The sequence below is a fragment of the Indicator indicator genome, chromosome 3 (assembly GCF_027791375.1).
Source record: "Indicator indicator isolate 239-I01 chromosome 3, UM_Iind_1.1, whole genome shotgun sequence".
Classification (NCBI taxonomy): domain Eukaryota; kingdom Metazoa; phylum Chordata; class Aves; order Piciformes; family Indicatoridae; genus Indicator; species Indicator indicator.
In genome coordinates this window covers 24317344-24331167 of record NC_072012.1, presented here as the reverse complement: position 1 = coordinate 24331167, position 13824 = coordinate 24317344, and the positions used below count along the sequence as shown (strand labels likewise).

Sequence of the window (13824 nt, the reverse complement as noted above, 5' to 3'; positions counted from 1 at the left end):
GTTCTTAGTATTTAACAAAAAACTTATCAGTCTTGCATCCAAGTGTTTCCTACATTTGGTTACTATTTCTACTTTTTGAAGTCTCTCTTCATTTGTTACAGATTTTCTTCCTTTGCAGTTAAACAATACTATTCAGCCTGGAGAAAAGAAGGCTCTGGGGAGACCTTATAGCAACCTTCCATTACCTGAAGGAGGCTCAGAAGAAAGCCAGGAAGGGACTTTCTATAAGGACATGTAGTGAAAAAATGAGATAGAATAGCTTTAAGCTTGTGAAGGGTGGATTTTGATGAGAAATTAGGAAGAAATTTTTATAGTGAGAGTGGTGAGATGCTGCAACAGGTTGCCCAGGGAGGTCATGGATCCCCAGACCCTGGAGGTGTTCAAGCCCTGGTGGGATGAGGCCTTGAGTGCTCTAGTGGAAAGTGGGAGTGGGAACTAGATGATCTTCAAGGTCCCTTCCAACTTGAGCCATTCTATAGATCTATAAATACTGAGTTTTGTGGGGTTTCCCCCCTTGTGACAGACAGCAGATATTTACTATAACATTTAATATGGTAGCTCTAAATACCACTAAAACTTTATCCTTTTAGATGTTCCTTTTAACAATTCCCTAACAAGCTTGCTCCCTTAAGCATAGTTCTCTCTGTAAGATCTTACTGCAATATACTTAACACTTGCTCTTAATATCAGACAGAATTTGTGTTTGTTATGGTTACTCTTGTACGATAGCTCAACAGTAATTTCAGCTTAAAATAAACTGCATTATTTGTCAAGAACAATTCCTCTTGTAAGGTGACAGTTTATCATAAAACTCAATATATTTTTCTTCACTTCTACATTTACTGAAGTCTTCATATATGTAAGAGATCCATGTAATAACAGGAGATGCTTCTTTCCTCAGCATCTTACCTCCTTTAGCACTTCAATTTTTCACCTTGTTTATAAGGTCAGCAGTCTAAGCCTCACAATATTTTGATCTCTTTGCACACAAATTCAAACTAGAAGTGTACTTTCTTGTCTAGAGACACATACCTTTGACTGTAAACTCTAACATATAATAATACATCTCCCAGAGTACAATTTGCGTTCTCAGCACTGTATAAATGATTGCCCTTATCCTAACACCCTCTTGTACTCATTTTCTGAGACAGCAAATATGTCAATATATGGAATTCAACCCAGCATTCCAACTCCCTCACTCAATTTTTCACATTTCAGATTTTGCTCAGAAACCCATCTACCACTGCTACTGGTCTAATTGCCTTTTATAAAGAGAAGCAAGTAGTAAATACATACATGACGGTGTTAATCCCTGACAGTTGTTGAAACATCTGCAGACCACAACCCACAATTAAGGCTCTTCGAGTTGGAGGGTATGTTAGCATTCTGCAGATCACAGGTCCAGCTTAAAAAACAAACAAACAAACAAAACAACAAAAGAATACGTAACAGTTCTTAAGTGATTGCTATCAAGACAATGTTCCCAGGCATAACAGACTTTGCACCTTCATTTCAAACAGATTTGGATTATTTCAGTTATTTTTAACAATTCTATAATTTCAGTTACACTTTTCTGCACTGCACTACAAAGACAATTTTCAGGAAGCCCAGGAAAAGAAATAAACCAACACCATTTTTGTACATACTGTATACTAGAGGTGGCAAATATACAGCTCTCACATTATACTAACTGACTGCACATCTACTTCCTACAAAGCCTTTAATGGAGTTCAACATTCATCTTTATCTTCCAAAGACTTGACAGCCAACATAAATCTTGAAGTGCACCATCAAAGACTATGCTCATCAAATAAGCTGGAACTCAGAGACTATTAGGAAAGGAATCAGAAATGTCCTAAGGAACCAATGCAAGGTTTTTAACAATTCCTAATCCACTTGGCTATTTGATGAAAGTTGTATAAAACTCTATTCACAATAGGGCGTTGTAGAAAATAATTGGAAAGAATGCATTAAAATGAATAGCTGGTAATAAAGCAGCTGTTCTTAGAGAAGGGCTTGCAACTCTGAGGAAACCATGAACTCTCAACAAAACTTGATCATACCTGAAGTGGGGCCCTGAAGAAATTTTAAGAGCATGTAGTAAAGTTTAGACCTTTACTTTGAAACTTCACATTTTAGAACTTCAGAGCACCTGGTCAGCTAATTTCAGTAAGTATGTGGAATTTTTCAGACTTCTAATTAATTGCACCAGAAAAATGATGCTAAAAATCATTGTACTGATTTGAGTCAGAGATTTAAACATTTCTTTCCAAATCTGTTACCATGGCAACCACACATACCAATAAGCACATACAAAATTAAAGGATGTTCTTTCATAAAATCCACAGCCTTCAGGTTTACAAACCCAATAAACAGAATGAAAGACACAAAAGAAATCTTTAATATAGAGATAATAAAAGAGCTTTACAAATTCCACTAAAATACCCAAAGGGCTTTGACTGTGATGTGGATGGTTTTAAAACAGAAAATGAGTGTAAATCTTTTTTATTAAAATTATCCACCAGTAAATTAAATGTAAAATTTTTGCACTTTCCTATCGCAGTCCTGTTATCCATCTTCTGCAGCATTCATATATTACAGCCTTCTTAAAAATAAAGCAACTCTAGGTAAAACACAGTTGTTAACGACAGAGAATGGGTCTAAACTAGGATAAATAATTAAAGTTTTAAGAATTAAACACATTTTTCTCCTGAAAGTAAGTCTTCTGAAAACTGAAACTATACTTCAGCAGTTTCTGATAACCATTAAATCTGCTGTTAGTTATTACAATAGACTTTATCTGAACTTGAGAAACCACCAAGATGTTTGTTTTCTTTCTTCTCATCTATGAATAAAAATGAAGTCAAAAGAATGAGACCTCCTAATGTCATGATTTGGTTGGACTTTTTGTGCAGTGGTTTCAGATGATTACCTGAAGTAAACTTCTGTAATGCAAGGTTTCAAAATATGCTACAGTGAAGGTCAGCTGAAGCTCACTCTAGTGAAAGTGCAAAATAGCATCAGTAAATAAATAGTAATGGGAAAATAAAGATCCTGCTACTGTAGAAGGTGATATTTCATATGAAGCAGTGACACATGAATTAGATTGCTGCAGTCTAAGTGGCCTTTTTTTTTTTTGGTGTGATCTAAACTGTCTACTTAACTAGACATTCATCCTTCTAAGCAAAAGGCAAAAAAAAAAAAAACCATTCGGAAATTTGGTTTCATATCCAAAAAACCCTGATTCTTACACTGAGCTAAATACCAGGGAGGGAGCTGTTCTCAAAATACTGCTTCTGGAAAGCAAGCAATGTGCTACAACCATTACGTTTTGTGAATGGTTATCTGAAACTTTTAACACCAACTTCCTGTATTTTAGTTGTTATTCTTGGTACTAGGCACCATCCACAAGTAAATTAGGTTTAGAAATTGTGGTAAGGCCTGGTAAGGCACTGGATTTTCCTCCGCAGGTAAAATGTGTTGTATGGTGATCATAGGAGCATGGGTGTTTTCCACTGCCAACTAAAAGATACAGATACTTTTAAAAGACAACAGAAGAAACAAACCCTAGTTCTCAAAGGAGTTTGAATAATGAAAGCTAAAAAAGCAGAACACGTATTAATGATATCTCAGCATACACTCCTAGGGAAATAAAAAGGTTGTAGACAGGCATAAAAGCCACCATAAAAATCCTCCACAAACGCCAGCAGACATCTGGTGCCCACAAATCTCATGATCTCCACCCCTCAAATTATTAGTACAACACCTGGCAGAATTTCACAGCCCAGGAGCTACAGTTATAGACCTGGCTCTGCCAAAATCATTTGCGGGTTCAAATATTCTTTTGCCAGCTAAGCTAGGTAACAGCTTGTGACAACAGCTTAAAGCTATGTAGGGCTCCTGCCAGCATTTTGTGCTTTTGCTGTAGAGGAGCGTTTCCAAACGGGCAGGCTTAGCCAACCAACAAGTCACTCATCGTTTCAGCATCCATTAAACTCAACCTTTGGATTAGTTTCTCGGACCCATTCTTGCCCTAATGCCAGTCGATACCTTCTTTTCCAACAAGATAAAACTTCAAAGAACCACTGTACAGTTAGAAATGGGGAATAAAAAACAATGAAAAAGAAGCTTTAGGTTGGTGATCTGGATAACACATGGGAACACTTTTTCTGTTTTGCCTTTCCACACAATATGGCACCTTCCAACTCAGCTTCCTCTGCATCCTCTAAAGCACTTAGAGGTAGCTATTATGTTCTCTATATGAATGATACAGCAAAGCAAATGCCATCTTTCTCTCCTAGCCTATGACATGATTATTTTCTGAAAATATCAATTTCATTAATTTTTCCTTTCTATAATATTTATGAATTCACAAGAAAACAGAGGGAGCTTTAAGATCCAAACTGCATTATTTATTCCAAGAAGAGGCAAAACAACTTCAAAGTACCAAGGTCTTCCTCACTGTCTTATAAGGTTTCCAGTAACATTGGATGAATCATTCCCAATACAAGAGGAAACCTCCTACCTCATATAGCTCTCTAATCCTCTGTGAAAGCTCAAAAGATTGTTTTTGGGTTTGGTTTTTATTTTTAATGCCTGTGCCCCCATCAGGCAAGAGTGAGGGTAGATTATCAGCTTGCCTAGTAACTGAGTCTTAGTATTTTTCAGTTTTCCACAGCAGCTACATCCAATGGTATAAGGAAAATGGCCTGTTCTAAAAACAAATGAAAGCTAATTAGACAAAATAATTTTGGTTCCAAATAATTAAGTAGTTCAGGGACTTTTTCCATGCCTTGATGAACACAGGTTTTTTTTGTTTGATTGTGAAACCTAGACTTCAAATACATGGTCCCTCCAAATGATCTTTTTAATCCACACATTCAGAACAGAAACACTAAGAATTAAGATTTGTTTTGTTTTGACAGCAAGCTGAGTTGGGCTTTTGGGAATCCTGAAAACAAAGCAATTATCTTTTATCTACAAAAGGAAAAAAATTAAAATCTTTCCACATTCTTTGATATAAAGATTTGGTGACAGAAAATCTATATAGCTAAGTACTTGCACAAAGGTTTCAGCAGAACAGGACAAGGAGTGGCAAGCAGGGAAGCAAAAAAAAAAAAAAAAAAAAAGAGTCACTGGTAAATATCACATTGAAGGTGCGGAAAGTAAAAGGGTGCACCTCCGGGGAGAAGCAGACAGGACAGGTGACCCAAAACCTGACCAACAAGGTGTTCCACTCTGTATGCATCATATTCAGTATAAAAGCTAAGGGATCACAAGGGTTAAGCCATCTTCTTCAGTGGCCAGCATCCAAGGTGGGTTCTGTCCATTCTGTGTGTTCCTGAATCCAGCTCCTGAATCTAATTCCTGTCTGCCACTGATTCCAGGCTTTGACTTCCCCAGTGCCTCTCCATAGCATCAGTGGAGATGATGATGTAATTGTCATCAAGGAAGGTGGGTTTGATATTGCTTCTGTATATATTTAATTCTATTGTTATTATTTTTGTTAAAGCTGCTTTAGTTTTCTTTTCCAATCCTTAAGTCTCCCTCTCTTATTCCTTTGTCTTCCCTTTTGGGAAGGGAGAGGGATTAACAGAGAGCAACTGCCCTTCATCTAATAGCCACCCCAGTCCTAATCCTTGACAGGTTTTTGACTCTGAACAAGGGCAAAAACCACTGTGAAACTGAAACTGCCCTGCAACACTGAAGAATGTGAGTGAACATGCCCAGTCACAAAATGGAGACTGAAAACCAAAATAAGTAAAAACTGGATTGGCACGAAACCAATTCTTTCTTTTGGGTTGGTTTAATTAGACCCTATATACTGTAACAGAAAAATCACTAGTATAAGAGAATCAATGTAACTGTCTACTAAACCAAACCTTATATTCTTTAGGTTTGTTAGGCACTAGCAACTCCCTGAAGCTATGTCCCTGGGTCTACACATCGCAACCTGTTTTCAGATCATCCCAGCTGTTCCTAAAGATGCCACACAGGAACATGGTAAATCCAGCTTCTTCCTTCTTTTATTTACTAATGTCATTTTTACAGTGAGACAAAAGAGCAATGATGGAAACAGACTCAGCAACTACTGCAGTGCCAGGACATGTACAGCAAAATTAATAAACATATATGCAAAATATACAAGAAAACCCACACATTAGACTAATTGTTGCACATGCAGGATGCTGTTTAGAACAAGTTGTTTAAATATATTTGGTCTGCTCAGGTTCTAGGCCAAATCTGTTAAAATAATACCTGGGGAAAAGCCATCTGCATTACCACTTTGTTGATATATTAAGGTTTCAATTTTAACATTATGACTTTCATAGAGGCAGCAAGCATTCTCAGCTGTAACACTATTTCAGGAAAATTACTTAAATTCCTTTTTTTGAAGGCAGTAAGGGCCTAAACTGCATTAGGGAAAGAAGCTGGTTTTAGGACCAACATGAATTCTTACTAGGGCTTTAGAATCACATGCACACTACCCAAAGTCAAACGTGACACAAGACAAACTTCACATAGCAATTCAAAACATCTCAGAGGAAGCATGTGCTCAGCAACTAGTGGTTAGAATCGCAGAATGCATTAGGTTGGAGGGGACCTTTAAAGATCATCAAGTTCCTGTCCCCTACAGTAAGCAAGGCAATCTGTTCCAGTGTTCCACCACCTTCATAGTAAACAACTTCTTCCTGAGTAGCACTGAATTACATTTCAGTTACCTCAGGAGCTACTGGTTTTCCTTCCTAGATTTGAGAGCAAAAAAAAATATTTTTTTTTTTTAATTGTAACTTGAATTTCAGGTAACCTTCCTGACTTCAGGGCAAACTGCAGGTTTCCCACTTCTGATCAGCCAAAAAGATTGACAAACTTGAAAGAATCAGCAGAACAGCTTCATACAATCACAAGTTACAACCTTCAGGTTTGCATTGGATTGGGTCAAAAAAAAACCATGGAAGTTAATTTTCAGGGTCAGACATAAGAAGCATCTACATCTTTATACAGACACCAGGAAAGTATATTCATGTTTCTTAGTAAGAGCATCATTGACCTACTGTGCCTTCTGCCAGCTGTCACCAACCTATCAAGATAAATTCTTGGGCAGGAAGTCTAAGGGAAACTTGTAGACACAAACAGAGGGAGAGTAAAGCTGGAAGAAACCTGCAGACTTTGGGCTACCTATGTTTTAGGGTGGAATTCCAAATATCACCATTCGTTGACCTAATTTGCCGGCATTCTCTGAGCTGCCACTTAGTCACTCAGAAAAAATCACTGCTGCTGATTACACAACCTGTGAAGCTAATCTGAGACACTAATTCAGTTCTGTTCTCCATCTATACACATCTTTATACATTCTCCACCTAGATACACCTACATACATGATGCACCTACACATTTAAGATGAAGGCACCAGCAGACATATATGGAAGAGAGTGGAGGCAAGAATACCTTGCCTGACTACTGCATGGAAAAACAAGGCAGATAAAACATCACGTTTACAACATAGAAATAACACCACAGTCTCAGGCTGACTTTGGGTAACCAGCCAAACAGAGGAAGTTATCAATTTTGGATGCTACATACACTAGAGAACAGTAATATTTCATAGAAACACTGATAGATAAAGAAAAATCTACGTATTCAAACATCTGCATGTGTTTTTTTGCCTATGAATGCACACATAAATTGTCATTCAAGTACCTAACATTCATCTAAAGGGAATACTGGATGTTCAAGATGAAATATAGTAAAACTTGCAGAGTAATGCTGAGATGCAACAGCCACCTGACACACTAAACCACAAATTAATCAGTTGCATTACCAAAAAGTGTTCAAATGCAAATTCATACTCAGTACAGTATACTAAGTTTAAGGTATGAGGAAAGTTTGACCAGTAACTTTGAGATAAATTCCACCACAAAAAAAATAGTTTCCTTAAGGACAGAAAACACTATTAAGTCCTCCCATTCTTGGAAAAGTGCTAACTTTGACTGCAGTAAGGTGAAGATACACATAAGCCCCCCACACCCAATTGCCTTTAGGTTTAACAATATGCTGCATACAAAGTTATATGATGTATTTTAACACAGAAGCTCACTTGTTTGTGGGGGAAAAAAAAAAAAAAAAAGAATTTGTCTGGGCGATACACAGCTTAGGAAGCAGTACGACCATGTCCCCCTAGGGATGTTGTGGAAGCCTCCTCCTTGGGGGAGTTCAAGGACAGGTCAGATGAAGCCTTGAGCAACCTCCTCTAGTGAAAAGTATCCCTGCCCATGGAAAGGGGCTTGGAACTAGATGATCTTCAAGGTCCCTTCCAACCCAAACCATTCTATGAATCTATGTGCATCTCAGCAAGTAAGGCAGTACAGTTGGCAGATATCACCAGGTTGGAGTTATTTGAAGCTGAGGTCCCTAGACATACAAGATATGATTTGTAAGTTCTAGTCTGGCTCCCTAGGCAGAACATTGCTGCAGGGACTGTTAGAAGCTGCCCTGAGACTCTGTCATTGAATTTGAACCTTCAGAGATCCACAAAAATCCAAGCACATTAAATGCACTTCTGGAGTAGGCCTCTGATTTATCTTTCCCTGAAGGAAGTTACTCCAAGGGCACTAACACCACTTTGTGATCTGAACAAACTGTACGTAAGGGTAACAACGGGAGATGAGAAGAAACTCACTACAGAGCTACACTGTTGTTAAGAAGCAAAATGTTAATGCAGATGCAGTCTGTGCATCTTTTAGTAGCTGATAGCAACTGGAATGATTTGGCATAAAACCTCACTAGAAAAAAAAAAAGCAATATAAGCTGTTCCTATGAACTATTAGGCTTTATTTTAAATTAATTTAGAAGACATATAGGACAAATTTAATCCAGTATTTTGTCTAGCACAGTGCATTCACTCATACAGCAGCTCCCCAAGGGTTTGAGTTTTATTCTTTTTCCTGCCTTTTTTGGGTACTCCCTCCTCATTATTATTATTTCCAAGTTCAGGATAAAATCTGAAAGACACTTCAGGCCCTTTACTGCTATTGTTGATAGCTTCTGACAAGAAACAGAAGATAATTATTTCCTGCAGAATAAATTTTTTTCTCAACAGAAGTGTAAAGTCCTACTCCCTCCAGTAAGGCTCTACATCTTTTTACTAGACAAGCTTAGTAAATAATGATAAAAAATATGGTAGTTGAGGGGGGAAGCATGAGAAAAATGAAGGCAAGTTCTAAAACCTGGTTATATTCTATGTCTTCTTTCATCCTTGATTTTCATAGACAACCAACATCCAAGGGAAAAATAATTTATAATTTTAGAATAGATTTACCAGAAGAGGTTTAGAAAGATTAAGTAAGTTTGCTTTAATTTTTTTAAATAATTTGAAATAGTGTTTTCCATGTTGCTTCTGAGTTGTTGGAAACTAAAAGTATGCTTTCAATTCAAATAAAAACTAAATCTTGTCCTTCAGGAACAAATTCAGGTAGATGTTTCTACTAAGCCAACAAGAGTATCAAGAGATTAATTTATCAATGCTACTGCAATATGTCTCCACATTTTCAGCTTAATTTTAAATTCAATAGTTTCAGATACAAGCCTTCACATCAAATACAAATGATTTCACTTTCTGCTGTGCAATGACAACACTAGCCTTTCTGACCTGCACACACCTTCTGACCATTTAAATGCTCACTTCCTAGCCCTGCAGATGCTGCTGGCTCCTTTGCAGCAGCTGCTGAGGTCTCAGCTCCTGTACATCTCATGCTTCTCTCACCAGTCGGTGCTGGTTGCTTAGAAACACCAGAGGAAAAGGGGTTTTCTATTGGTTTTAGGTAACAATGATCTCAATTGATAGTAGCTGAGTGAAGATGACATTCTTTTAAGTCTTTCTGTATTTCAAGCCAACCTTTGCATGACACATTTAAAGAAGCTGAGCAAGACCCAGGACTGAATAGAGACAAAGGAAAGTAGAACATGAGTCTAGTTGTAATTTACTAAGAGAAAAACAAACAAACAAACAAAACAAAAAAAAAAAAACCAAAACCAAAAAAACAAATATCTCAAGATGCAGGCTTGAAAAAAACAATTTGCTGCAGTCAGATGAGAGGTTTAGAAGAAAATGTTTACTTGTGTCACAAAAATACAATTGATCTTTCCGACACTGATTGAAAGTACATCAGCTGGCACTTCCAGATGTGTTGCAAACCTCTGAAGAGGAATGCTGGCTCTCTCACTTCCAGTCCAGGTGTCAGAGCATCAAGTAGCAGCTGTTTCTGCTTGGTTCACTCTGTATTGTGGGTAGCAGCTGACAGACAAGGCAACCCAAGTGACAGCAAAACATGGGTGACTGAATGGAGCCTTTTGCAGGAATGCTGAGGCTAGGCTATAACACACCACCCACATTGGATAATGGGAAAAACAGCGAAGATGTGGGACACAGCAAATTTCTAGCAGCAAGAAGCACATAGCACTGTAAAAGGACCTGGAGAGGCAGCAGCTTGTTGAAGTGGAACAGATCCAGAGGAGTGAACACCCTGCCCTTAAAGGAGATGAGAACATTGTAGCCCTTTATTTGAAAAGGACACAGGAGGGTAGACCTGGCTCTAGCACCCAGCAGCTTTACAGCTGAGTTAGGAAACTTAGTTCTTCTGTGCTCTCTACAGGTGGCTCACAGCAAAGGTACCATCCTATGACACTGTGGAGTGTTCCTCTAACATCCAGCAACGCTCTACCATGCAGATCACTCACATGTGCTCAAACGCTCCACCAATATACACCACAGATAGTGTCCTAGGTTCAGATAGGATAGCATTAATTTTCTTCCTAAGAAGTTTGAGGAGCCACACATAGGACAGCCAGATGAACCAGCTAATGGGGTATTCCATACCATATAGTATGTAATGTCACTGTTGAGTCATGCCTACAACCTAAAGGGAGGGCTGGCACGGGCAATGGAGGCAGGTTTCTGGTGCTGTGATTTGTTTTAGAGTGCAGCAGGCATCAGGAGCATCAGGTGAGCTATTGATGTTCTGTATCACTCTTTATGCTTTATTTCATTAGTATTGTTACTATTCCTGTTCCTTCATTCTTTGTGTGGCTGAATTAAATTATTCTTATCTCAAGCTGTGGGGTTTTGCATTTCACTTCCAGTTTCCCCTTCCCATCCTACCGGGTGGAAGGGAGCAGGCAGTTGTGTGAGTGGTCATATGGAGATCATTTGTTGGCTTCACTTAAACCACAAGAGTCCTTTTTTTCATGCCCAACCTGGGGCCCAAAGGGTTGAAAAAAATGGAACATCTGACCCCAGCCTGTTAAAACAATGTTGTTATACACACTTTTTGCATTTGTTAAATAGCACCTGTTCACAACATTGGTCCATCTGTTTGCATGGTAGTATTATATAAATTCTTAAATAGTCCCTGTGGTGATGGTTATCATCTAAGGGCAATGGATCAGGTCTACTGCATTGCTGTATTGGATACTGTCGACTTGTGGTATGATTATAGCACTGGTCATGCAGCTAAACTGGTATTTGGAAGTGGCATTCTCATTTTTTAATAATCTCACCCCATTTAGGAATGAGACAGAGAGGGAGACTTTTTCAGCTTTTGAGAATGTTGAATATCCTCAAGATGTTCAAGCCAGCATTTCTGTCTCCTGAATGTGGCCAAGGTCTTGTTCAGAGATACACAACTTTTTTCCAAGAATGCCACCCAAAGAACTGCCCTGAGGCTGGATAATTATGAGTGGCAGGGTGTGTAGGAGAGTATGGGCAAGGTCTTAGGACAATGGTCACTGCTGATGTTATGGAATTTCACATCCGAACAAGCGCAGAATCCTCTTGAACTTGTAAAATATTTCAGAAAAGCTTGTTGGTAACCTGGCAGTTCCTCAGAAACACAAATCTCTGCAATGACTGGGGCCTTGCCCATGCTTGCCAAGTTCTTTTCAACATTATTTAGTGCCCTCAAGGGAAATAGAAAGTCTCTGAACCTACAGACAGACCGACAGGCACTGTGGCTACTAAAACCCCAAGAGCAGGTGTTGCAACCAGCCTATATCAGTATCAGTCACCCCAGCATAGAAAAGAAATACACAAGAAAATCAGTTCACCTCATGAGGGATAACAATGAACCAGGGCCATCAGCAGAACAAGAGGAAGAGCTGTGAGATACGCAAAATTATTTCACTGCCACCCAGGCAAGCACATTATCACCCAGCTGCTCCAATGTCAGGTAACAGGGTCAATAGTTTGGAATCAGAGGACAGGGAGACTAAGCAGCTGGGATCCCTGTCTAGGGAATGGGGGCATTGACAAGGCGATTGGAAAACAAACACAGGCCTTTGGCCTCTGAAATTGGCTTCTGTCAGGCATGAAGGGAACATACCCTTCAAGAAAGCTGTTACATGTCACCTAAGCAAGTAGATGACCACAGAGTGAAGTATCCAGTGTTTGAGGGAAATACCTATGCTGGAGGTGATTTATAACTACCAGAGTGATCAGGAGTCACCTACAGATCCAGATGAAGTCCAATGCACACCACCCATTTGGCAGAAGTTTCTACAAAGCACCACTATTATATGCCAACTCATTAGGAGCAGTGTCCTGGAAAGATGCCCAGGAACAAACAGTTGATGAATTGACTGGCTAACTCCAGTGACAGAAGGGAAGTCCTTCTTCCATACAGGCCTGAGTTTCAGCTGTGGAGGAACTGTCTTGGGAGTTCCAGCAATTCAAAGAGGACATGTTCTACTACCCACCTGTACAGTCCCATATCTCAACCACTAGGAACACATGTTCCCCTGCCCATGAGACAGAAACTGGGAGGTACACAGCCCAGGGCACCCTGAGGTTCTACCTGTGTGACCATGTGGAGGACGAGGACATGAGGAAGTGAGATGGAAAACTCACCTCAGTTCTAGCTGCACAAGTACATGAGCTGTGAGGGAAAGCAACTGTAAAAGGGAATTCCTCCAGGAAGAATGCTACTCCAGTTTCCAGTGGGAAATTCCTCAAACAGATTAGAAGGGCCAATCTCCTGATCCTCTTGAAGGAACCTCCAAATCATTTTCACAAGAAGTGAGTGATTCTGATGAGGATTAGAAGGCACTTATGTCTTACGGAGACACAGCACCCCTCAAAGAACTGAGTCAGACAACAGGACTCATTTTCGAAGCAGACTCATAGACATTTGGGCCAAGGAGCATGGCATTGAGTAGGTCCATCACATCCCCTATCATGCATCAGCTGCCAGGGGTGTGATGTGGCTCCTGGCTGCTGGCTGGGTCTAAAACCACAACATACATTTACGTAGGAAGTGCAAATCTCTAAAGATGTACAACGTGATGCTATTTATATGAGAAGAGAACTGAACATTTTTATTAACATTGATTCTTTCAGATAATTCAGTCTATAAGCTCACTTGTGAGCGTAAGGCCTAAAAGAAACTAACATCATCCCACTGTGCTACAGATTTTAAACTGACCTTCCTCAGTAAAGGACAGCAACTCAACTCTGTGATTGAGAAGAGCAGTACTTCATCACTCATGTCTGATAGAGGTATTGCAATGACCTTGATTTTAAAAGGGAGGTTTTTCTATTCTGTGTGGGCAGAGACAATGATCACAAATGTCGCCTACGTGACACACCAGACCTCAGGTAGGGAGAAGATCTCAAAAGCAGCTGACATCATATAGTTCTGATAGCAATGAAATTGTATCGTTCTGTCTAGAAAAGAGACATCAACATCTCAGTAATCATTTCAGGATACCAGCATATCAAACGAGAGCCAGCACACCCTTTCTTCTGTGCAAAAGTGACACTGAACAGTTCTG

At 39.3% G+C, this 13824-nt stretch overlaps 1 protein-coding gene across 1 annotated transcript in view; it reads right to left on the bottom strand.

Moving 5' to 3' along the window:
• Positions 1–13824, bottom strand: part of SLC2A13 (solute carrier family 2 member 13) — a 135118-nt gene that overhangs the window by 73454 nt on the left and 47840 nt on the right. Inside the window, exon 4 of the mRNA XM_054399721.1 lies at positions 1297–1405. Coding sequence (XP_054255696.1) covers positions 1297–1405 — 109 coding nt within the window. The remainder of the gene's footprint in view (positions 1–1296; positions 1406–13824) is intronic.